General features: G+C 39.9%; 3 protein-coding genes across 5 annotated transcripts in view; 1 reads left to right on the top strand and 2 right to left on the bottom strand.

The window, feature by feature from the left end:
• The window catches only part of jarid2b (jumonji and AT-rich interaction domain containing 2b), a 346,573-nt gene that overhangs the window by 4,926 nt on the left and 314,697 nt on the right, over nt 1–26,950 (top strand). Inside the window, exon 2 of the mRNA XM_070547377.1 lies at nt 3,523–3,568. The gene's annotated coding sequence lies outside the window, so the exon portion shown is untranslated. The remainder of the gene's footprint in view (nt 1–3,522; nt 3,569–26,950) is intronic.
• laptm4b (lysosomal protein transmembrane 4 beta) lies at nt 2,269–14,876 on the bottom strand. The gene is made up of 7 exons (XM_070547392.1): nt 14,588–14,876; nt 13,558–13,675; nt 10,977–11,050; nt 10,768–10,890; nt 10,596–10,694; nt 9,581–9,676; nt 2,269–2,576 (listed from the first exon to the last, which is right to left on the bottom strand). The coding sequence occupies exons 1-7, from the start codon at nt 14,678–14,680 to the stop codon at nt 2,502–2,504; spliced, it is 678 nt and encodes a 225-aa protein (XP_070403493.1). The 5' UTR covers nt 14,681–14,876; the 3' UTR covers nt 2,269–2,501.
• On the bottom strand, nt 19,856–25,850 carry mtdha (metadherin a). 3 transcript variants are annotated; one of them, XM_070547384.1, is made up of 12 exons: nt 25,299–25,850; nt 24,306–24,401; nt 23,813–23,924; nt 23,556–23,717; nt 23,431–23,478; nt 23,129–23,302; nt 22,977–23,045; nt 22,848–22,904; nt 22,643–22,770; nt 22,441–22,545; nt 20,691–20,781; nt 19,856–20,610 (listed from the first exon to the last, which is right to left on the bottom strand). In XM_070547384.1, exons 1-12 carry the CDS (start codon nt 25,647–25,649, stop codon nt 20,549–20,551), a joined length of 1,455 nt encoding a protein of 484 aa, XP_070403485.1. In that variant the 5' UTR covers nt 25,650–25,850; the 3' UTR covers nt 19,856–20,548. The 3 variants fall into 3 exon arrangements, with proteins under 3 accessions (XP_070403485.1, XP_070403486.1, XP_070403487.1); XM_070547385.1 differs by having other exon boundaries at nt 22,977–23,042; XM_070547386.1 differs by having other exon boundaries at nt 24,306–24,398.

The raw sequence follows: 26,950 nt of genomic DNA, 5'->3' as shown, positions 1-26,950 counted from the left end.
CTATTTTTGAGACGATGGTGCGAAAAATGACCAAACTGTTCAACCAAATATAGACCCTAGAAATGGCCAAAACGGGGTCAAAATGGCCACTTTACTCCAAAATGGCCGACTTCCTGTTTGATATTGACCATGGGTGCAAGAGGCTTTTCTGTGCGTATTGTTGAGTTCTACAAGTGTACCAAATTTCATCAATCTACTATGAAAAAAGGTCAAAGCGGAGGGGTATTTTTCACTTTCTAGGGGGCGCTGTTGAAACATTTTTTCACCAACTTTCACGTTGCCAGTGAAATACGTAAATTTCACGCACTTTCTATATTGGGCCAGAATTTGGTGAGTTTTTGGATATGCTAAGACCCCCTAAAGGCCACCCAAAGACGCGGAAGAAAAAGAAAAAAAAAAAAAAAAAAAAAGAATAAACGGAGCAGATACAATAGGCCTTCGCAGCTTCACTGCTCGGGCCTAATTAGAAAGGTAGCAGTGGCTATAAAGCTTTGTGGTTTACATGTTTCAGTAGCATTAAGATAAACGAGTGTTGACGATCTTGACAGGGTTTCCTCCAGTGCTTATTAGGCCAGGGTTTCCTCCCCCCACCAGGCTAATCATCACTTATTCATGTAAAATTTATTTATTTTTTCATGTCTGATTTTAACCGTATCTAATACTGCATTACAGCGTGAGCGCAACAGCGACAACTTAAGATCGATGTGTGAGCAGCGTGAGAGGTCGGGTGTTTCAGCTGAACCCTTCAAACCTCCAGCAGTGTAGTGTTTTGAGAAAAGTGTGTTTTAGATTTGCAATTTGAGTGCAAAGCAGGAATTGTGCTTGTAGTTTAGCAGAATTGGTTAAGGGGGTTGGTGAATTGGTTACATGTTGTGGTCATTGTGTCTCAAGTACCAGAAAATGCGTGTAAACAATTGAGAAAAACTGTAATATCAGCTAGTTTACGTTGCCCCACTGTTATCGGGATTACAGTTTAATCCTCAGTCTATGAATAACTCCCAACACAGATTTGTTCATTAGGTTTATTTTTTTTATTCATCATATCAGCTCATGCAGATCCAACGAGACAGAATAATCTTGCAATGAAGGTCCAGATGCTGAGGAAAATTCTTTAACTATAAAAACGTGTCGTGTCTGCAGCATTTACAGATTTTGACAAGCTCCAGAGAGAAACACAAGAGAGACGAACAAGAATACTTCAGATTACCAATTTTAAAGTGCCTTTCTCATTTGCACTGTGTTGGATTTGCACAAGCATCAAACATTTAATACACTGATAACACTGGTGGTGCAGACAGATGGCTACACAACTAAGATTCAAGTATGGAAAGTAATAAAACCACTACCCTGGGCTAATGAGCTGGTTGCATAGGCTGATTTAATGCTGACTGGATTATGTTCTGGTTCTGTGCAACTATGCTGAGCTAACGCAATGTTTCAAAAGGTCACCAGTGCAGGAAACATTTCTATATTTGCAGCATGTGCAAAAAATATGTTGCATGTTAAAGGAGCAAGGAGTCACAGAAAATGCAAACAGAAACAAGCATAGAGGTGTTTGTGCAGCAGCACTTCATGCAGTCTTTACAGGAGAATGCCCTCAGTGCAGCTAAGTCAGCTTCACTACAGGAAAGATGACATTTTACATAATGAGCCTCCAAAAAAAATAAGACAGTCGATGCAGCTGCGGTTAAACCTAAAACAGCATTTTTCCTACATTTACACACACGTGTTTTCCTGTTTGGGTCTGTAAACAGTTTACCGTGGGATGATCACATAAACTTCTTTTAGAAAAAAGACATGAAGGCAAACTGGAATACTGCGGATAATCACGGACAGATGATGGGGTGACACGTCCACAAACGGAAACGTACAAAAGACCGGTTATTTCTTTGTTTTAACAAACATTCCAGTAGGATGAGACGGATTCATCCTGCTGGAGACAAAAAAGGTTCCCGCTTCTCACATTTGACCCTTTCAGTTTTACCTGTAATACAAAAGTCGTACAAAAATCCCCTGACGTTACATTCAGTCAGAGCAAGTTCACAATTTATTTTTCCTAAAGTGCTTTTGATGACATTTGCTTATTCTTCTTGCTATAACCCTCTCTAGGTAGTTTGTGCTTTGACTAAAAACCACAAGGGTAATTCACAGTATCGGGTAACAGTTGGTGGCCAAACAGGTAAAATTTTAATTCAAATGTTTAAAAAAGTTAATAACCTGGGTCAGCGTGTTCGGAAAGAGCTTAGACGCTTCCAGGGAACAGCAGCTGCCCAGAGGAAAGGCTGGTGGGTGATGGGGACAATGTCCTTGGAAGAGGACAAAGAAGATGAGGAACAATACGCCACAACAACCGGGGGTGGGGTGGGGGGGCATTGCTGCTTCAGGGTGAGCTGAATCTAGATGAAAGCTGGCAGGAATCCAAGCGTGAGCCAGCATCTAAAAGAGCCGGTGTTGGGTCCTAATGCTGTCGGGTGTGTGTGGTGCTGGGTTAACGGGGTGTCTCATGCCTCCATGTACTGGGGAGGAGGCTCCTTTGGTGGAATGGCAACAGCTTCCTCGTATGGTGGCAGCAGAACCTGCAGCACAAAAGAGATCAAAACAAATCAGCTCAATGACGAAGAATGCAGAAAAGTTGTTAAAGCTATCGTTAGGATTTGGTGCAGGGTTTCCCCCAGCGCTTTATACGCCTGGCGGGTGGCCAAGCAAAGCCTGGCCACCCGCCAGGCTAAGCGTCATGCTCCGCCCCCCTCCTCGACCCTACCATGTCCGCTGACACAAACGGCGCTACAAAACTAGAGCCCTCCATCAGCTGATACTGGTGAGAAACAGCAGCAGAACGTGTGCAACCCCCCCCCCCCCCCCCCCCCCCGCTCTCACGGAGGATCGCACGCGACCCCCCACTCTGATGGCCGAATCCGCCAGGCTTAACTCATTTTCTGGGGGAAACCCTGTAGTGTTTGCGTTAAAATTCCCTCCAAAGCTGTGTTTCAATGTTAAACTTTAGGATTTTTATGTACACAAAGTTAAAATCAGCTTTGATTAAAAGCCATGTTTGTATCAAAAACATCGACACTCGTCTCTGACGAGCCTCGTCCTAAATTCCCTAAAAACAATTGACAAACAAAAGCCGCATTTTCACTAAAGGAGTTCTGGGAAATTTCTGGGCTAAGGGAAGGTGAAAGGAAATATATGCCAGCTTGGCCCTCTCACTCTTGTCTCTGTACAAAATCATCATTTTTAAGGCTTTCTAAAGCCGGGTGTACACTGTGCAACTCTTTCACTCGTAGCATTCAGCTACATCTTAATGTGAACGACTTCCTCGCAGAGCAAAGCTCACAGTGATGCTCTCACACTTTTTGGCCCAATTCTTGGATGTGACCTGACAGTTCGCACTGTACTTGTGGTAGCAAGACGTGAGACCTGAAGTTGTGCCAAAATGGTAGTTTTAACACATGTTGGACCTTTGAGTCCGATGACCCCGAGACTGTTGTGTTGTAATTGACATAGTCTGTTGTCCTTCAGACTTGCCGTAGAACACGCAGGAGTTGGAAAAGGAAGACGGCAGAAAGTAAGTAAACAATGTTTTGGGATCCATTTTAATTGACCTAAACATGGGAAACACATTTTCTTGACAATCCTTATCATTGTGTGCGGAGAAAAGTGTAAAAATAAAAGGAAACTATGTTTGTTGAAAGAGATACCTGTGGGGCTGGGTTGGCGCATTCGCTGCGTCAACGGTGCGATATCCCCATAAGGGACGAGCAAAATATCAAATATGTTTGATATTTGTGCCACGGTGTAATTGTTGATCGGGAGTTGGTCGTGAGGTGTTTATCGCCTCTCGTAACCCCCCTGTATACTACACAATGCAAAACTTCAAAAAACATTTGAAGGACTCCCAAGAGCCAGAAACCAGCGTACGCCCGGGCATTTAGTGATGTCAGCGCCAAAAGGTGTCCATGAACATTAATATTTTTAAAGATGTTTTATTCAGTCAAACTACAAAATATTTTACGCCCTTCAAGGGATGGAGAGAGTGACATAAAAAGCGGCATTCAATGACAACGAAGCACCATTTTACAGCGTTCTGTAGGAGACCGTAAAGTGGTGCAATTTATGCCATTGTGGAGGGGTTTCTGTTGCATTTTTTTGGTGGAGGTAAAAAAAACTGATTTTAAAGCATAGTTAACTATGATTATTTTATTGTCGTTTCATTCTTCTTCGCCAGAAACTCAAATTTTACAAATGCCACTTGTTTGGTGACGTCTGCCAATATCATTTCCCACCCTGCAACTCAACCAGGCTGTTTCCCTGTTCATACCCCCTGAAATGGTCCTTTGGACAAAACAGAGCCACGTGTGAACCGTGAAGATCCGGTAAAATTACCCAGAAGTTGTGACATCACATTCTCACACCCAAAGCGTCAAAATATGACGCGTGTGACCAAACCTCAATATATGATGATTCGGGATGCCCCAGCGTGTCAGGAGACGACGATCAGGGACACACTAATGACGCACCGTCCCAGAGCGTCTGTATCAGACGCCGGTGGTGAGAAGGACATTAGAAGGACTTGTGAACTACTTAACCTTCCCCTCACCCCAATCCTAACCTTAAGGTCACAGTTACTGACCTTAAGGTTAGGATTGGGGTGAGGGGAAGGTTAAATAGTCGAATAATGTCTGTGTGACCACGGGTGTCAAACACTGACGCCAGCGGAGCCACGTGTCCCTGATCGTCGTCTCCTGACGCGCTGGGGCATCCCGAATCCTCATATATTGAGGCTTGGTCACACGCGTCATATTTTGATGCTTTGGGTGTGAGAATGTGTTGGTTGTGATGGTGGAAACAGGCCTAAAGGTTTATTTAGAAATTATACAGAAAAAAACAATCGCTTTTAGACCAATTTCTTCTTAGCCTTTAACTAGCAGCCTTTTGTGAAATTTCAATACAACTGTTATATTAAAAGTGATTTAGGCACAATTCTGTTCAGCTGGGTGACGTATAGAGTGATTCCAGAATTGGCTTTCTTTGTTCAAACAGAAGGAACATTCCCACAGAGGCCAGCTTGTGTTCTGTCCGTCAGAGGTCCCTCTCCAAAAACGTCGTTATAAAACCAGCACTGCCGCTAATTCAGCCAGCAGGAGAATATGTTTAGAGGGGATGGAGTTGTGAAGCAGCCAGAGAGGCCCTGAGAGCACATCACAGATAGGATTTGAAATGAAGCAGACGGTTATGTAACGTTTCCAGAAGAAGCGAGAATGGAAAAGAGTTGTGTGGAAAAGAGGAGGGAGGGAGGGAAACAAGAGAGGGTGACCCTTCTGCATTTTAATGGCATTTATAGAAAAGCACAACAGATGAGCAGCTGGGTACTTGATGTTCGAGGCAGTAAAAAGCCATTTAGACTCAGAAACAGAACATAGAACAGTACAGAGTTACAGCGCTGATGTAAAACCCTGTTTCTATGTGGTCCAGTCCAATATGAGAGCTGGTTAACATGTTTATATGTCACAGGAACAATCGGACCTTTCATGGTTCTGATTGAAATTCTAACAGCAGGTCTTCAACTTCAGCAGTTCTTTTATAGTCTTTGTTTCCTTCATTTTTAACTAAATTAATGAAATACATGCATTTTTCCTCTTGCCTGTTAAACCCTCAAGTTGTGTTCCGGTCTACGGAAGCGTGGAGCTGCCGCTGACGAAAAATAAAATTAGAGCGATGTCAAGTTAGAACTTTATTGTTATAACAATATAATTTTCATGTTCTTACAATATACTGTCATGTTTTTACAGTGCAGTTTTCACAATTAAACAATATGTTCTTACAATATGCATATTTGTGCATTATTATTAAATTGTACAAATGTGGTAAATGTGATCAATTGTTCAAAGGACAATTTATTTATTATTATAATCAATAAAGCTATCACGTTATAACGTGAAATTGCTCTAATTTTATTTTTGCGTGGTTGGCAGCGCTATGTTTCTGTACCAGTCAATATTATTTTTAAGTCTGTTTAATTTTCATAAGAATACTTGTTTTTCTAATTGACCTAAAGTAAATAAAATAATTTGTCATGTGTAATTAGATTGTTTCTTACAGTCGAAATAATCCACAAATTATGTTTTCAATAGTAATGTAAGAAAATATCTATATGGCAATGTATTGCGATTTTTTTCCCGTGAAATCATGTGGATATTCAAAAGCAGTGTATCTAATTTTTGGAAGAATTTACATGCAAACATTTGTGTATTTTCTTTTTTTGGGGTGTAATTCAAACGCCGACCGCTAGTTGGCAGCCGTGTCCAATGGGTTTTGTTTCCACCATTGCACTGTAAATCCCTCTGTTAGGGTTCAGATACTTCATGTTTAACGTGCTACTTATTAGTTTCGACTGTTTATTGAATATACCTACTAGAGGCAGATCGATAAATCGGGCCGATATATTCAATCTTTTCTATATCGGCCATTGGTTGAAATAATTTTTTAAAAGCCAATGAAAATAAATAAATCAGGCATCTGTGTGGCCAATGGCTGCCCCTACTAGGCTGAAGAAAGAACCCGAAAGACCCCAAAACACCGTTTTTTTTAATGTTTTGAGTTTGTTTTATATTTGAAGTTCAATTAATATTAAGAGATTTATTTACTTATTTAATTTATATTGCACACAGTGAGTGTTCAGTTGTCTCTCACTATCAATGGGCTGGTAAAAGGTATATATATATCAGCCTTAAAAATCGGCTTTAGATATCGGCCATTGGCAACACCATTCTTTAAAAATCTGTATCGGCATTGGCCTTAAAAAAAACCTTATCGGTCGGTCTCTAATTCCTACAATAAATTCAGTCTAAAAAAATCGCTAATAACGTCGTGACTGAATGTATCGCGATATATTGTGATGCGTTGAATCGTCTCCTCTGTATCATGATACGTATCGTATCGCCAAAGCGTCACCAACACACATCCCTAGTTTTTAAACACCGAGTTCATGATCGCAGAATCCACATCATCATGTAGAGCCTGTAATGGTCACATACAACGATTTAAAAAAAAATCTAATTTAACAAGTAGTGAAAATGTTTTTATGGTGAGTTTTAATGAAGTGGCCATTTGTTTTTTACCATGAACACAAAAACGTTACGAGTGAAGAATAAATAACATTATTTTTGGATTGTCCCTTTTAGAATTTGTTTGCATCAAATTCTTATTCATCTTTACTATGATTTGTTGAGGTTTAAATGGTTACTTTTCCCTTCTATACCATAGTTTCATTTCTGTTTTGAATCACTGCAACAGAAAAGTCACACAAATACAAGCTAGTAATAATAATAGTCGTTTATTAGCACGAGTTTTCTGCAGCGGAAACCGTTGAGTGCTCTCAGATGGTTTAGTTCATGGACTCCAAGTAAAAATAATCAAATCAGTTTTCAAAGATAAACAGATTGTTTTCTTACAGAGGACATTTTAACGGCATGTATCTGCTGAAAGGCTGTACGATGTACCGTGTGACAGCAGAGCCTGGAGGATTAGCTGCTGGGCGTTAAATCTTGTTTCATAAAGGGGTAAACGTCATCGGGGAGGGGAGTGGCCTCTGTGGCACAAGGACAAAGTGACAGTGAGTCAACAGCGGGTGTGAGACAGATTAATGTCTTATCTATCAGGGTGCTGGATTATAAACAAGACCGACACATTGAAACCATGATGGTGCTAAAGCCTCTTGGAGTCCACATGGAAGGGGCGAAGCAGCACCGACAACTGGATGTGTTTGGGCAACCAGTCCCATCTTAGAAGAGCCTACAGCAGCTCAGAACACCTCACACACTCTGACAACTGAACCAGAACACATTTAAATAACAGAACCTTTAAACCACATCTATTATCCAAATGCTATTTACGGTTAAAGGCTGCTTTTGTAGACATTTAGAAATATTCTTGGTTTCCATGGAAACAGGAAATTCAGCAAATGAACAAAACATATCATCACTGTCAGGATCATTCACTCATTCACTGCCATCGACGACTAAAGTCGTCATTTTAGATCCAATCGTTCACTGCCGATGACTTTACTTTACAAAGCGGCCTTTTTTTACTGTTTGAGCATCAGAACGAGCCCCCGCGCTGAGAGAACAAACATCTCAGCCCTGAAGCCGATCTTCATCCGCAAACGTCACAGATCACGTGATCAGGAAGCAGACCATCCATGTGTTAGGAGATCGTTTTGGGCCGTTCCTGTAAAAAAAGTGAGGCGTGAACCGGAAAAGCGTCTGCCGATCACAATTCGACGACGGATTATGAAAGAACGGATAACGCTTGAAACACACGGATTCTTCCTGATGTAAGAGGTCAGTCTCCTCTTTGTTTTGGTTGTTTTGGCGTCGACATCATGCTAGCGCGCAACGTTCTGTGACTCTTAAAAAAACAGTAAAAACGGTGAGAAGCGCTGGCAGCGAAGGCCGTTAGCGATCAGGAAACAGCTGGCAGTGAATGCGTTAATGAATATTTTTATAATTGTTTATTTCAAACTTTGCTTTGTGGTAACATTTTAGATGCAACACACTGAGCCTGATCGAATTTGGCGTGTTTTCATAAAAATAAATATTCGTTAAACTGTGTTGATTTCTAGCTTTCACCTCTACACAGATTGGGTTCATTACTAGCTGCCAAAAATATGTTTTATTAGCAGCTGTGTTTTATTTAGAGCTACGTTTCAACACTACGATATAATTTGGTTTTCAATGTGCAGAAAAACAAATTTGTTTAAAAAAAATCTAACTACTGTGATATAAATAAATAACTTGTGAGTTCACAGTAAAAACGTAAAGGCCTAAATTTATCAAATTACTTGTTTTATGGAAAAAATAAAGAAAATTTTAAACATTTGTGTGCAAGTGTTCCACTTACTACACTCCTGTTCTTGTTTTTTTTAATTAACTTAAAAATCTGGAATACATTCTAAATAAACAGGTCTCAACTCGTGAATTTGTTTATAAGATTATTTATATGCCTCTCCGAGCATTTTATACACCTGTTTAAAAACATTCACACAAATGATAAAAGACAAGACAAACCAACTTAATTCACTTCTCTAAAGAAACGAGGAAATATTTTTAGAATAAATTTCTTTGATTTTATTTTCATCTTGCAATATTTTTAATTGTGTAACTTTAATTTTTTTTAACTTACCTGAGATTTTCTTCAGGTCAGATTTATAATAAATAATTTCTATTATTTTACTGATTTTTGTGTTTTTATTATGAACAAAAACTTTAAAACATACAGTTTGAAACCCGTATTTGATAAAAACTTTTAAAATCTTTAAATGAAGGAGCTGCAGAGATATGTACGTGCATTTAAGCCTGCTCTACGGTGGCCCTGAAGTGCCAGCCGCATCAACAAATCCCTAAAAACAAATTTTATTGCTGTGTTTTTATATTTGTTATTACGTTTAGTGATTTTTTTTATGTGGGTTGCAGTTCGGAGCCTCCGTAGGCGAGGGTTAAATGCACGTATGTATTTTATGTGATGGTGGAGGAGTTCATCGGGGTGTTGTTGAGCTGTGTGACGAGTTCCAACGACTCACCGCGGTGTCGTTTGTGGTGACGTAGACCAGGACCTCCGTGCTGCCTCTGCCGCTCACGTATCTGTAGCAGTTCCACACGCAGCCGATCAGATAGGCCTGTCACCAAACAAACATTATTCTCCCTCAGCCTCCACACCCTTTCACAAGAAGCAACTTAACAGGCATCTCGCTTCATCAGGGGCTCTGGTTTCTGACTTGGCCCAGCAAGAGATGGTTCATTGTGTGTGTGTGTGTGTGTGTGTGTAGCTCTGCCAGCAGTAGCAGCCAATCACTGACCTCCGTCTCTGTGTAACATGAGGTCAACTCAACCAGTGGGAATCGTTTTTGTTTTGATTTGAACATGTTTTGTCCCTCGGCCGTTTTATCCTCTCACGTTGATCGGATTTAGTTTTCTGTGCCCCATCTCACACAGATCAGCTTTTTCCGTCTCTCGCTCTCTTTTCACGTGTGTCTGTCATCGTTGCCGAAAGCACTCAAGTGCAGGATGTTGGCTTCGGCCGGAGCTCCAGCAGGTGTTTGCTCCATCTTTAGAGCTGGAGGAATCCTTGACGTGGTTTTAGCTACCATGCATCGTAAAACTAATCCCTGACATGAATATATAAATCACCAAAACCAAGTTCACTATCAAAGGGATGACGCTTATGAATGACTGTTTTGACTGCGGGCTGTTTTCCAGTGGCTGCTTCCTGTCATAAAACCCCGGCTCCGGTTTTGGAAATGTGCCGAGGACGTTTCTAATCTCAGCTTAGAGGAGAAACAACTTGATGTGATTGTACAGACGACTGCAGCTGTATGCCCCGTCTCATCCGAGAGCCCCGGAGCATTGCTGCGCCTGGAGAACCATTCATGCGTGGAAAGGAGAGTTAGTTTGACAGGAGTCGGTTTTCCTCCCGTCCTCGACCTTCTGCTCTCCTGACTGCGTGACCGTCCTCACAAAGACCGTCCATAATCAGAAGGCAATCATGTTTCAGACGTAGTGGGAGGATTAAAATGAACAGACCAATAAATGTTTTACCTTGAAGGAGAGGATGCAGCCAATGAAGAGGAGGACTACAAAGACTAGGCACATATTGTTGGTGGACATGATGTCCTCTTTGTAAGGAAATGTCCCCGGCTGCAATACAAACAAAGAAAGTTAAAAAAGACGAGAAGAAAAAGTCGGCAGACATCGGGGACTGAATCCTCACCAGCTGCTGGAGGTAGTCCTGCACTGTGTTGGGATAAACCACCACACTAATGGCTACCAGCGTGTTGAGGGCAAAGTCGAAGATCTGATAGCAGAAGAATGGAATGATCCACGCAGCGTGTTGCTATGTGTGGGAGAAATTGGGATTAGATCAGAGGCAATTATTCTCATCACATGTGGAATCGGATCTGACTGCATTGGTTTGTTTACCTTGTAGGCACCATATGTCGCCATGCCACATATGAGAATCATGAGCAGGGAGATCGCTGTTGCTATGCAGATGTCTGTTGAAAGATGGACAAACGGACGGTTTGGTGGGAAAAGCAGTGACTCGGGTCTTTTTGGAAGTGAACAATGACTGAGGGGCAGAAAACCGGTTTCACTCAGAATCAATCACTCTTGTTTTAAAACAAGAAGACAATCTAGTGATGATAAAAACAGACGTCACACAACAAAGGAGCTACTAATGCTAGCAGGTGTTTACACACGATCAGCCACGTTATGCAAGTGGTGCTCAATTTGACTTAATCTAACTGAGCATTTCCACCAAATGCGTAATCATTGCGTAACGTGTGCGAAGCGTAGTAGTCCGCCATTAGCTGCCCTTATAATTGATGGGTGCGTTTCCACCGGCCGCAGAGTGGCGTGTTTTAGACGCGTCACAAAAGTGTAGTGTAGCACCGCTCCGCTAAATTTACACTTCGAGTTTCTTTTTACGCATCAAGCTCTGCATTTCGCATCAGGCCAGATAGGAAGTCCAACACAGGAACATTGTAAATCATCTGGAAATTTTCAAAATAAAAGACACATGCTGATTTCCTGTTGATTAAAGGATTTTTTTGTATGGCTGCACCATCTAGAGGCTGACAAATGTAACGCACCAAATGCCCGTGTCTCTACTTCGATATTAGCTGAAAGCAACGCCTTAACTTAATGAACGTGCACCTCTAGCTGGTCATCACAGCTAAAACCCTGTTTTACGAATATTTTTCTCATGTTATGCTGTTCATCATCATCATCATCATCTTTATTTATAAAGCACTTTCCATCAACGAGAGATTGAACCAAAGCGCTGTACACACAACTAAGATATAAAAGTAAAACAACAGCAACCATGCAGTGACTAAGATAAAACGAAATGGATTAAAAAAATAAAGAAATGATTTAAAAGAATAGATAAGAAAGACTAAGAAGGCTAGTGGGATGCCATGGTGTAAAATATATATTTTTTAAACAACTTGTCTACAAGAAAGTCGGCCATCTCTCCATCTTTCTAGGTCCTCAAATGCACTTAAGTGGATATCTAATGCTACTGGCTAATGCTGAGTGGCTGTCAATTCAAACTGCATCGACTTGAGCATCAATTATTTTATGTGCCGCTTACGTATCTCCAGTGGAAAGGCCCAGTACATCACTCAACAGAGTAACTAAAAACATCAACTGGGACAAGGCTGGGACGATAATCAATAAATCGTACGATGGATGAAAATGAACTCAATAATTTTCCCAGCCTCAATATATCAAGGATAGGAAATGTACAACTCTATTATTATTAGTTATCATTATTGAAGTGCAGTTTTGGTTGTTGGTACTGGGTAGTAGGGATGCACCGATACGATACTGGTATTGGTATCGGTGCCGATACAGATACTGATACCAGTATCGGTAAAAGTTAACAGATACCAGTAACTGATACCAATGCAGTTGCTTGAAAGTGACTTCACTGTAACTTGTCATTTCTGTTCACCTAATATTTTAATTTTGTGATCACTTATCTACCTCACAGTCCTTTCGTATTGAAAACAGAAGAAAATAAAACCTGTGTTCCAATTCATTGCATTTTTTGTGTGGTAGAAGTATCTGTATCGGTAATCGGTATCGACGAGTACTCAGATCCAAGTATCGGTATCGTATCGGTTTGGTAAAAAGTGGTATTGTTGTATCCCTACTGGGTAGGCCATTGTATTTATTATTTTGGAGACCGGGTATATGTGGTGCAAGTCCTTATTTATTTATTGTTTGTTTTATTTATTTATTTAGTTAGAAGTTCTGGATCTGAACAATCCAATATTAAATAAAGGTTTAATTGTTGCATTTTAAAGGGTGTACTTGCATTATGATATATTAACATTACATAGGTGGTTATTTTTGACGCAATAATGTCGACAATAGCATCGTTTATCGTAAATAGTTTGTTGGACAACGTATCGCCCAGCAAAATTTGTCACCGTCCCAAACCTGCTGAGATTAAATATAGAATAAATTGAAAATAATCTGAAACTCTTGATAGCTGTCCTCTATCCACGTCCTCAATTAGCTAAGACGCTAAAGCAAACTGAAGGCACATTTCTCCTCCAGCTCCAACAGTTTATCGGTTTCTGACCAGTGCAGCACAAACGCCACGTACATCAAGATGGCCGTTTTAATCTGAGAATTAGAGCAGTCATTTTTAATCAGCTGGCAGCGACAGTGTCTGAAGTCTCCCAGAAGCGAATGTGATGATGATGATGATGACAACTGCTGCGGGGAGCTCTGGAAACACACACATGCACTCTGATTTGTTCTCTCTGCTGCCGAGCTTACTCAGCTATGTCTGTGCTGAGGGCAGCGTTCCCAGAAAGGAAGTGATAGGCACAAAAACAAAAGGGATTATTTTACAGCTGCGAGGACTTCAGGATAAACATGCATATGGCGCTCAATTTCCAATAAATTAAATAAATAAATGAAACCTCTAAATGTTACTGAGCTGAAAACTTCATTTAGTCTGAACGTTAGGCTCTGTTTCACTTACTTGCATCGTCCATGACATCGATGTCGGTTCCCAGCTCAGAGCTGGTGAGGTGGTAGCGGTACTGAACCGGGTCATAGAGAGCGGACAACAGGATGAGTAGGACCACTGCATTGATGATCTGAAAAGGGAAACCAATATCGATGTTAAACTGTATTATCATGCAAATACTGTAGAAAAAGATCTATTCATAACCCTAAACTTGTAAGTAAATAAAACCGATTATAAAATTAATTGAAGAAATACAAAAATAACACCTCTATTTGTGGACACATTTTTGGGGAAAAAAAATGAAAATAACAATGATTAAGTTCAAACCCAAAGACAAATTCAAAATTTTTATGAACAAGCATAAACATGTTTTAATCCTTTCAGAATGAATCTTTAGAAAAAATGTTAATAATTAAGAAACCATAATCATGGTTTTCTAAATGTTTTCTTTAAAAACAGAATGTTCTTTCAGCTTGTAGGGAAAATAAAAGTCCATCAGTGGTTCCATAATTTGGTAAACATCAAACAGGAAGTCATTTCTTATTTTATTAACCTTCGCTCCACACAAGTGATTAATTATTAAGTATAAGGTGAAACAGACAGAAAGGGAATTTTACCTCCTTAAAGATCAGCTGGAGGTTTATTAATTAAATTAACAATAAATTACTTGCTGGCTAAAACACATACTAACTCTACTTACCTAGATTAAAATGTAGGGCAGTTTAAACAGGATTAGACTGAAAGATTTTAGCTTGTTTGACTAAAAATACAAACTTACAATATGTTTTTATAAGTATTATGGTGCATAAATAATTTGTAATTACACATATTAGTTAAATTAGCACTTGTGCGTTTTAATCACCAAAAACATCTTGAAAGGGGAACGAATTGGTGAATATTTAGCTAACTGTTTGGATTCGCGGGCACCCTTAAAGTAAGACACAAAAAGCAGCAAAGCAGTGCTCTAAAACTTCATTTTTCTTCATATTTAAGGTTTTTTGTAGCCACGTCAGGGTGATATGAGGAGAAAAACCGAACCTACCATGTACCATATTCCCAGAATAATGGTGCCCGTCCGAACGTGGCAGCAGAGGCAGCAACTCGTCGAGTACCACCGGTCCCACGGCGAAATCATCTTTACCGCCCTGAAGAGTCCGTTTGCGGTTATTTCATGAATGCTGCCGACAATTATTGGTGTTAGAAAAGCTGCGATGTCCGAGGAAGATGGAGGAGTTGGCAACACATCCGGTGAATGTTTGGCTCAGCAAGTGGACTCCAGCGCGCGGAGAGCCGTTAATCTGTATTATCCTGCGGTCACGTGACCACAGAAGCCCCCCCCCCCCCCCTCTTTTTATGGGAAAGACTCATGTTGCCAAAATAGATAATATAATGATTAAAAACGAGAAAACAAAAATGTACAAAAGATTTGGAAATGAATGGAAATAAATACGTTAATAGAGAAATTAGGAAATAAATAGATGTATAAGGGAATACATTTTAAAATAAATAAGAATGTACTTTATTGATCCCAAAGTGGGGAAATTCACTCGTTACAGCGGCACATACACTTAGAGAATAAGTGTATAAATAAATGAATAAATAGAAGCTGGAATTATTTATTTCCACATTTATTTATTTGGTAACACTTTAAAATAAGAGTCCCTTTATTAACGTTAGTGCATTATTAAGCATTAATAAACAAAAGTTCCCTTTATTAATTTACCGATATTCTTAACTATTATGTGTCCTTAAAGAGCAAGTCACCCCCTACCAGATTCTTACTCAACTCCCACTTCCTGTTTGAAAAATGCAACAAATGCTGTTGCCTATAGCAGACCGAGAGGGCGGAGCCGCTAACAAATACACACATACACACAGGCTTACAATGACATTGTGACATCATATCGTACCAGCTAACGTTCTAAGGTACCTCTTAGCCAATAGCGATGGCAGATTTAATTTCAAATGCAGTGCAGAGATTTTACCTGACAACGGCACAACACCGACAGTTCCAGGCAGAAAATTTAAATTTTAACTAAAATGCACTAAAATGAAAAACTAATGACTACACGTGTCTACAGCACGATTAGACACACATTTATATAGTTTATCAGAAAAAAACGTTGATTTGGGGGTGACTTGCTCTTTAAGGTTAGAACAAAGAGCCAGGTGGGGGAGAGGGAGGGTCTGCTTAGTAATGCACTACTTAATATTAACATTAATTTTAAGCAGCTGCTATTACTTTAATGTTTTATTAATGCTTAATAATGCACTAAGTAGCTTTAATAGAGGGGCCTTTATTGTAAAGTGTTACAATTTATTTGAAATTTGTTTCATTTATTTTAATTAATTTTTATTTCAAAATTCATTTTCAATTTCATTTCCATATTTTTTTTCTTATTTTATATTTGAACATTTATTTACTTTTTAATATTTTATCATGACATTTATTCATAAAAGCTCTTTGAGTGGCCAAAAGCTGCCCAAAGCATACATTTAAAATATTATAAACAGAGGCAGGGGTAGTTATTTATTTCCAGGTAAATTCTTTATTTGCTCCAACAAGATAGAGGGACTGGATTAAAAATCACCCTTATTTTCAAAGATCAAAATTACAATTTTCCTTTCAAGAAGACCGTTTTTAAATATGACTGAAAACCCATAAAGAGGAGTCGCTTGACACTCCATAACTGATGTGTTTAAATATCGATCTGCAGGCTAGAATGATGCATTTTATAATGTTTGAAGAAGAAATCGGACTTAGTGTGTTGGAGCGGACATCTGAACCTGACAGATGGGCCACCAGCGAGCAGAGCTCTAAGCTCTAGTGGGAGGACTGTGTCTGCGTCAGAGTCAGATTGAGGATTTTCCTCTTCTGGAATGACGTGGTGGCTACCTAAATAAAGCTACAGCACAATAAGGACTCCTCATCTAGCAGGTCTTCCTGTTTTAGATAAGTGTAACAATTCTGTAGAAATTCTAAACCATAGAACATTGTATAATAATCCAAAAATGTTGTCTGGGGATAAACAATATTTTGCTACTCATATGACATGACTGTGATTAGTTTTTAATTTATAAAGCAGGGCAACCATTCATTAGAAAGTGACCCTGCACCATCAGCCTTTTGAAAACACACACACACACACGGATGAACAGAAAAAGACAGGCTCTCGCTGAAGAGCAGTTTGGATGCACACGGAACCAGATATGGTGAGAGGTGAACAGACAGTAAATCCTAAATGAACTGAACATAGAGGTTAGAGAGGTTTTAAGAGGTCAGGCTCTGTGAGGGTGCCACGCGACTGCCTCGCCACATTGACCGAGGCAGGAAGAGTTACCAGACGGACGTGGCTGCTGACACACATTTGCTCCACAGCGGCGACTCCTTGGCACGTTTATGGAAGATCTGGGATTAGTGTGACAACAAACACATGGGATGTACCAGCAGACAGAATAAAGGGTTGTTTAAGGGGACTTTAGGACATTTAGAGTTGTAAATGCTATAATTACAAATTTTACAAATAGTTCATTAGACCTTAAAGCTGAAATGGCCATGGACGTAATTTTCACTTTAGAAGTGGGGGTGGGGGGTGGGGGGGGGGGGACACGGGGGTCTTTACAGTATGCTCTAATGGGAAACAGGCTTCAACACAAACAATTGTTTTCCGCTTGGTCCTAGAGCTCAACCAGTGTCAATTGAATATAGCGTAAAATTGTTTTTGGACGGTAAAACGTGCAGGGGTCAAAACTTGACTTTGGAAAAAGTGGGGGGGACATGTCCCCCCTGTCCCCCCCCCCCCCCCCCAAAAAAATTACGTCCATGGCAATGGCTATAAATGTATTTCAGAGATTTAAAAAATGAAGTGGTTCTCTCACCTGTCTAAATACCTGAGCCAATAACACGACTTGAAAAGCAACAACTGGACCGTCTGGTTGTCTTGTCTCACCGAACCACCACACACCACCACAGAACATCACCGGTGTGAGAGGTTCTCTGCTCCGTGATATCAGAGGAGAACAAACTACCAGCGTCCCAAAAAGAAAAACATCATTTGAAGTCACGGGCAACAAAAGACATTTGGACCTAGAAAACAACAACTGGTGTTTACTGCTTTCTTGTTTACTCGGGTAATGCGGGTTCTGGTGTCAGGCGGACATGGCCAAGCGATGACAGCTGACGGGAGGGGTGAGAGTTCTGTGACTGTGTTTGTGTTTAAAAGCTAGCTTGTTTTGCAGATTCGCCATTGCAGCTTGAAGCACTGACATCATATACAGAGACACCCCGTGGACTGATGTGACAAATTAGAGAACCTTCATCATGTTACAATTGTTTCTGGCATAGCAGCGGGCTGCCATCTTGGATGGGTCCCCATTCGCCCCCAGTGCATTTACTTCTACTGAGGAAGTTACCCAACTAAAAAACACATTTTATAGTGCTTGTTCACAAAGTCAGACATATATTACGGCATTATAATTAAAATAGGAATATAATTAAAGAAAATTAAAATATAAAATCCCAACAGGTAGGATGGAAAAGTCAACAATAATCCCACGTGGAAGTTTTTCAGTAGTGCACCAGTTGTTGCAACGGTAGGCTGCACAAAAACGGGCAGTTGCCCATCCTGAGGAACCCATCCAACATGGCAGCAGCGCTGTTACACTCTCCAGCACCCAATGGGGCGTCTATAGCTGTGGCTTGAAGGATGTAGTATCCATTTCTGTGAACTAAGGCTGTTCGGGAAGCCATCTAAACCTGCTAAAATATTATAGGTATATTTATTACTCACAAAGAAACTCTCTGAAGGCTTTTGACTAGCAACCTTTTCTATTTGCTTTATAATTTATTTTTCCTATAGTTTCACCCGGTCTTGAAAAACAGCATCTATTTAACTTAATTTACAGTTTTTAATGCATGAATAATTATATAACTGATTTGAGTGTCATTATTTAGGCAAAAATATGAAGAAAGTTTAATGTTTAGTCCCCGAAGTGCATCAGGAGTGCTACATTTAGCTGATGGTGGGGATATTTATGCATCTAAGTGGTGCATTAACGTATTAAAGTTGGGAATTATAGATGTTTTAAAATTTCTGCAACACACTTTTGAACTAGCCATTATCTTATCAGTCCCATAAGATTTTTCTGACCAGAGGCTGTTCAGCAATCAAATTTATGCTCTAAAATGACCTTTTGTTAAGTCAGAACAGGTTTCTAATTCCCAGCTGACAATAAAGAGCAAATACATTTAAATAAAAACATTACATTTGATCAGATCAAAGTTAAATAGCTGAAATCCTTATACTTGTAAAAAGGTTCACTCTCTTCCGAGTCTCAAAGCAAACTCCACAACAAAGTGATGTTAAGCATTTATCATTTCATTAAAACAGACATAGAAATATCATTTTTTATCTTTTACCAAAATCCTCCACAAAAACATCTGAGACAAGCGTATAAATACCATAAATCATTTCATTTGATCAATAAAAAGGGAATAAATGGTGATCCGAAGCCACAGTGAAACACCACTTTCCAGTTAGATCTACAACCATCACCAGCCTAATGTCCACCCAGAAGAGTCCACGGGAAGGACGTCTCCTGATGAAAGGCGGTTTTAATATTGTGGTTCTATAAGATCAAGCAGAACGATTGGTCTGTATGTACAGAATCGCTATGAAGAAAGCCATGCAAGTTTAAATTAATCCTGACATCAAAACTTGGACGGAAACTATAAAAGAATTCCTGCAGAATTTCTATGTATTAACAAGTTAAGGCAATGGAAATTGTGTGTGTGTGTGTGTGAGCAAATGTTTTATTTAAACCCAGAATAAAAACGTCTCCATCTCTGAGGAAGCTCTAAACCCCTCCATGTTAAATCCCAGAATTCAGGAGTAATAAAAAGAAAAGTTTCACATTCCACAATTCATTCACAATAAAACAAACGTTTTTTTTTGCACAGTGCAATTACAGAAGCAGAAGAAAAGCCCTTACAGTCCGTACCAACAGGATGGCTTTCTCTAGTGCAGACATGGAAGAAACTGAGTGCAGAACGAATCATCAAGTCAACAATCTAATTATAAAACAGACACAATCATATTAATAATGATGAAAACAACTAATGTTAGTTTGATCAGATCACGCCATGGTACAGTGCCCCCTGGTGGTTTAAATCAGTTGCTGCTGTCTTAAATTAAAATCTATTAAAAGAAGTTTAAAAATGGCACATAAAAGGATAAATGTGCAGGACGTTATGAGTTATGGGTTAAATATCTGACTTTGAATAAAAGAACTCTGGTGTAAATAACCGGAGATCAGAGTAAACCGGGTTCAGGTAGTCAGAAGAAGTGCTTTCTGCCAGAAACAAACGTGAAATCATTACATTATTTCATCCTTTCCTTAGAAAAGCACAGAAAAACATGTTACTTTAGACAATAACTGTACATTTGTCTGATAATTTACCACAAAACTATTAAATCACGTCTCGGTTTCAGCTAACCTCATCACTTCAGAACAAAAGTGTACAGCTTTACCACCATAGCTGCTCTAGGATAAGAGTCACTTTATATCTAATATGAAGAAAGGCTGGAGTTTGAGGACGTTTTTGCTTGTGAGGGATAGATTTAGTAAATCATAGAAGCAAAACAACAAAGTTCCTCCTTTGGGGGAGCAAAAGCAGGAACTAAAACAACAACAATCTAATTAAAACCCGTTTTTATCTTTTTGGGACATTGATTTCATAAACTTTATTGAGAAAATGAAGAAATATACGTAGAAAATCCCACCTGAAAACATCTCTCTGGTTGCAGTGTAGCAAAAATAGTGCAAATTCTCAGCCCAGATGACCAAATTTCCTTCTAACGGTATTTATCCAAGCAGGCAGAATCTGCTGCCTGCTCTTCTGTCGTCACGGTAACCGATTCAATGTTATAGGAGTCGTACCTGGTGATTATTGCTTGTGAAACATTCTTTGACAATCATTTGCATAACGTGCTTTGTATGAACTTCATCTCATGGCCTTTTTCTTCTGCGACGGTTTCTGCGGCGCCGCAGTCGGCTCGGACTTCTCTGTGATGGGACCAAAACCAAAAACGTGAATCAAACAAACTGAAAACTAGTTTTCTTTTTTGATGCAACTGTTAACCTACTCTGAGGAGAGGATGATATGCTGGCGTTTTTTGAAGTGGAGTGCAGCACAGGGTCTGCTGCTGCACCGACAACAGGAGCCGTGTTCAGCATCTAGAAGTAAAGATCCAACAAGGCAACGTTCACATATCAACATATGGAAGCTTATTATTGCCACTCTGATTAAATAAAATCCATCTCATAATCCCGCAGTGCTCCTCCGTGAGGACCCCGGTAGGGTCGGGGAGGGGGCGGGGCATGACACTGAGCCCGGCAAGCCACCAGCTGGGGGAAACCCTGGCGTTGTTATGACTTGGCTATCTCATAAGTATGAAATACTATCTCACAGTATCTCATTATTATGGATTGGCCAAGTCATAATTTTGAGATATTATTGCATCATTTTGGTTTGGTATCTCAAAACTATGAGTTGCTTCAGTCATAATTATGATGCTATGAGAAACTATACTAATTTTGAAAAAGCTAAGTCATACTTTTGATACTATATGAGATATTATCTAAAAAATGATGACTTAGCTATCTCATAATTATTAGTTTCTTGTAACATTATTGACTTACCTAAGTCCTAATATTGAGTAGGGATGGGTACCTTTGACTTTTGAATCGATCCGGTACTAATTCCCGGTACCTAGGAATCGATCCGGTACTTAACGGTACCAATTTTTGATACTTTTGAGTGTTTCATATTTTAATTCTCTTTTAGAATTAAATATATATTTTTCTCAATATATAACAATATTTGATAAATATCACGATAAATAACATACAACTGTTTGTATTTTAACATCGTCCTTGTAGTTTTATAAGCTGATAATTAAACTGAAGCAAACGTCTTTACTGTGAACTAAATTTACTGTGTATCTTCATTCCTTTTGCCATCTTTTTTCATTTGATTTTTCTGACTGGGAAGTTAGAATTTCCAAGGAGAAAGCGAACGCACCATTAGCTGATAACAACGGTGACAATGGAAGCTAATTTATCAAGCTAACATTATCTTAAACAGTTTATTTAGCTGCTGGAGCAGATTAAAACGATGATGCCTCACACTTAGATCGTTGTCACTGGTTTCATCTTCACCCAATCACCCGTCGCATTTAGTAAAGTGAAGCCAAACTTTAGAGCGCGTTCATGTTCTTCTAGTCGGAAATTCGGAGTTCCGAGGAGAAAGCGAACGCACCATTAGCGAAACGGAAGCTAACAAATCAAGCTAACGTTATCTTAAATATTTTATTTACCTACCGGAGCAGATTAAGATGAGGATGTCTCACTTAGATCGTTGTCTGTCGCTGGTTTCATCATCACCCAGTTACCCCTCACATTTAGTGAAGTGGACCCAAGCTTTAGCGTTCGTTCTTTCTACCATGCTGCTCTGTTTACAACTGGCTCGCAGTAAGTGATGACATAACGCTCGTGTGTATGCACTGCTGTCTTGGCAAGTTCTCGTTGTGAAGGACGGGTACCGAAACGAGGCACCGTTTGAAATTACATGAATCGGTGCTCGGTCGGTTCCTTAAAAAGTACCGAATTCGGTACCCATCCATAATTGAGATAACTACATCAAAATTATGAGTCAGCTATTTCATACATATATGATCTCATAGTTTCATAATTATGACTTAGCCAAGTCTTAATAATGAAATTATAGCCAAGTTATAATTATGGAATAAGAGAATACGTTTATCAGACTGGCAGTAATGGGCTTCCATATAAACAAGCTGAAGTCAGTTTTAAACATCCATCTCAAAATCTTGCCTGAGGATCGGATTTAAGCTCCTCTTCAGTTTTCTTCTTCTTTTTCCTCTTCTTCTTAGATGTAGCTGTTCCAGAGGAATCCCCGTCCTTGTCCTCCTCTGATATCTAGAGGGAACATTTTATGGCAATAAAGTAAAAACATTAAGCATACAGCCGTAGCATTAAGGCCGTAAGTGCAGGATTGTGTTTTGGAGACAGGAACCTTGATTGGGACGGTTTGATCCTTCTGCAGAGAAGCTGCTGCCACCAACACAGAAGGCTCCTCGTAATTTCCCCAGTGCTCGGCCGGTGCGTTCCAGTCTGAGCTGGGATCTGCGGCGGCCATCGCATCTAAGAATCAAACAGCTGGAGTATAAGAAAGAAGAAAACCCAAGCAGATCTAGAAGACTGTGGTGATGGCTACTTACTGAACCCGGACCATTCATCACCAACGTCAGGGCGGTTCTTCCACTGAAGCTCCGAGTCTGTGGGAAAATTAAAATCAACAAGTCCATCCAGGAAGTGGATTGCTTGCGATTCCTGATAAAAATGCTGACCTTTTGGGTTTCGTCCCAGAACAGGGAAGGACACGTTTTTTATCGGACCATCCACGCCGCCCCACGCTGCTAAAACACGGGAAGATCAGACAGCTGGAATGTGGTGTCACCAAAAGTACAAGGATCCCTGGAAGCGCCAAAGGAGAAGGTACCTTGTGCCTCCTGAGCCCAGGGCTGTGGCTCATTCTGCGGTCTGAAACGTGTCGCTGCAGGTGTTGGAGTCCATTTTGTTCCCTCCACAGAAGCCATCGGACCTCCGATCTTCAAGGACCCGCCGGACCAGCCTCCACCGTCAACCGAAGGCTCCTCTCTCCACGTGATGGACACTAAAAACAGATTCATGGGGATTCAATTTAATGTTCTTGTTTGGAAAAGTCATTTTATGGATACGCTCAGGATAATCTTTGTGAAATCTGACTAAACTTTGATGAAAACACAACAGACGTGTCTATACCTGCTCCACTTGCGTCCCCTTTGGTGGTCGTTCTTGAATGCTGGCTCTCTAAAAAACAGGCAACACGTGTGTTACGCCAAATTCTGATATCCCAACAGAGACAGCAAATCTTGTTATATTACTACCGTGGTTTCCTCTGTTCTTCTTGGCGGTTGCCGTGACTACGGGAGCCTCCACGCAGGATTTTGGAGCTTCAGCACCTCCAGAACTACCAGAATCCTCTGAGCCTTTTTCCTTCCTGCGCTGCTGTCTCTTTTCTCGGCTGCTGACTTTGGTCTCCCATGCACCTGACGGACATGCACACATTATGACTTGATCACAGACACGCTGAGTAACACTTGGTGACTTGAAAGTGAGATTTTCCTTCCAAAAGCAGCCGTACCCTCATCAGGTTCCTTCCCATCATTACTGGATAACTGCTGGGCAGGTTTCACATCTGGTTTGGCTTTCTTCTTGTTCTTTTTCACCTGTACTGGTGCCTGTACCACACAGACCTGAGAAACAACACATTTATAATAATAACCAATCAGGTCAAGTGGTAGCTTGTTCCACAGCTTTGGAGCGATAAGAGACCGAATGAACCCTAACCCTCACCCCACCTGTATTTAGATTTTGGAACATGTAAATAAAAATGACGTGAAGATCTTACATGTTTTTGCAACAAGAGACCGTCACAGATGTAAGAAGGGGTGAGACCATGAACACCTTTAAAAGCAAACATCATAATCTTGAACTTGAGTGACGATAAAATAATTGATTTTGTATCCATTTTAGAGAAACGTGTGGCCGATCGAACAGCAAAAACTGTTTAAACTGAAGCCAGCCTGAAGAAAAACATGCATGATTGTTTCAGGTCTCTTAAAAATGAAGCACACCTTTGCAGCTTTAATCTGTGATGTTATGGAAACGGCTACAGTTTCTTTTACTTCCTCTTGAGCCACAACCACAGGCTGGCCATTGGACTGAGTCTTCTGAAAGATAAGAAAAAATATTTGGAAATATGACATAAATATCTATCTAGTTACACATGGATCACTCAGCTTTACAGGTGACACGGGGCTCCAATTACGCTTCTTACTTCAATAAAACTCCCACACAAGAAATATTGTGCATGTTTTTTTGATTTTCTCTTAATTTGAAGGATTTTGACAGTGATTTAAATTATTTTGACTTGATGTCACTTATAAGTACATTTTATTTGTATAGCACTCATCACAGAGATAAAATCAAAGTGCTTCACATAGATCAAAACGCAACAAATCATAAAATCATAATGATCTTAAAACAAAAATAAATAAAATCAGAAAAACAAGTCATTAAATCATAAAAAAACACAAAACAAATGAAAGACGATAGTATTATGGTAGGTATGTTAAATTTACACCATCATTTAAAACCCTTTAAAGAACATAAAATACTGTAAAAAAAACAGCTCTCCTAAAAAGGGCTTACTACCTAAATAAAGTAGTTACAGATTATAGCAATGACTTATCTTTAATTTCGTACTAAATACATTTTAGTGAAGTTTAATAAGTAAAACGGACGGATCAGGCCTAAAAATGTCACAAATGTAGTCTTGTTGACATTTATGACCAGTGACGTGTCAGTTAGCATCATCTTTAGCTAGTTAGCATTACTTTCTAAGAAAACGTTGACTTGTTGCGTATTTAGTTAACTTCTAGATTTAAAAAATCCTTTTAGGAAAGACAAATAGTTTAATATTTTGTGTGAATTAAAAAAGGCTGCTAATTAATGTTATTTGAGACGTTGGGAGCAAAACTAGCATAGTTTTTGTAGCTTTTAATAAATGACCAAAATATTAAAGTCCTTTGGAGAAAAGCCACTGTCACGAGACACCTGCTGCCTACCTTTTCTGGTGTTTTCTTTTTGCTCTTCTTCTTGTATTCTTCCGGTTTGATACTTCGATCATTAACGCCGGCCTTCACCGGTTCACAGCTGCCCTTGTTGACCGGGGATCGCCGCTTTTTCCCGGTCAGCAGACCTCCGCAGATAGCGGCCCAGGAAACGCTGAGCAGCAGGAGGAGACCGACGGCAGCCGTGGAGAGGATGACCCACGTCGGGTAAAGCTCGGGCTTCAGACCCAAGTCCACTCCGAACTGGGCCCGAACATAGCTTTGACCTGAAGTCAGGAGCTCCTTCAGACGGCTGGAGAGCAGCTCGGCTTTCTCCAGCGCTAAACTCTGTAGGTCTCCAGCCATGTTGGACAGCTAGCTAGCTGTTAGCATGGGGGCGTGGCTAATCTGATACAGGAACAAAACTCAAAATTATTCATTCACAGCAAAATTCGATAAAAAGTCAATTAAACAATTCTTTGAACAAATGTGTTTATTTGAAAACACATTTTAAAAGAAAGCAATCCGCCATAACTCGTTTTTTAAATCTTCCTTCACCTCACTCATTTGCAGTCAGAGCACCATTTGTTTCCCTTCACTGTACAAAGAACTGAAATACATACATCCTACTTTTTATTTTATTTAGAAAAACTAAATGTACTTCCGTAGAATGATAACGTGTGTTTAGTTAGCATTTACTTGAAGAAAAATAAATAAAATGTAACAAATAATCACAGAGAAAAAATGTAAATACACATTCTTCCAATACTCACATATTAGGTGCATCTGGTTCTTACCAGGTATTGAAATTAGGTTAAAAACCAAACAAATACTGCTGTTATTATCTAAGTAGATTTTCCTTAAAAAATACAATGACATATTTGACATACTTCTCCAGTTTGCATGAAGCATATTAAAGAGCAAGTCACCCCCACCAGTCTTACTCCACTCCCACATCCTGTTTGAAAAATGATAAATGAATGACCCGCACTTGTATAGCGCCTCTCAGAGTAAGGACTCCAAAGCGCTTTACACTACAGTGTATCATTCATCCATTCACAGACACATTCACACACTGATGGTGATGAGCTACGATGTAGCCACAGCTGTCCAGGGGAGCACTGACAGAGGTGAGGCTGCTGAGCACAGGCGCCAACGGTTCCTCCGACCACCACCAGCAGGCAAGGTGGGCTAAATGTCTTGCCCAAGGACACAACAGCAAAATTCTCTGTCCAGAGCTGGGATCGAACCTGCAACCGTCTGATTATGGGACAATCCACTAGACCTCCTGAGCTACTGCTGCCTCGAAAATGCACCAAATGCTGTTGCCTGGCAAACCGAGAGGACGGAGTCATTAACAAATACAAACAGGCTCACAATGACATTGTGACATCATAATGTACCAGCTAATGTCATTGTGTACTTCTTGGCCAATAGCGATGGCAGATTTAAATTCAAATGCAGTGCAGTTTTTACCTGACCACGGCACAACACTGACAGTTTTAGACAGAAGATTTAAATTTTAACTAAGATGCACTAAAGTGCAAAACTATTGACCACACATGTCTACAGCATGATTAGACACTCATTTATTTAGTTTATTAGAGAAAATAAGTTGATTTGGGGGTGACTTGCTCTTTAAATATTTCTTAAGTGCATAAATGTGT

The sequence above is a fragment of the Nothobranchius furzeri genome, chromosome 19 (genome assembly GCF_043380555.1).
Source record: "Nothobranchius furzeri strain GRZ-AD chromosome 19, NfurGRZ-RIMD1, whole genome shotgun sequence".
In the NCBI taxonomy this organism is placed as follows: domain Eukaryota; kingdom Metazoa; phylum Chordata; class Actinopteri; order Cyprinodontiformes; family Nothobranchiidae; genus Nothobranchius; species Nothobranchius furzeri.
This window is presented reverse-complemented; position numbering and strand designations above follow the sequence as displayed.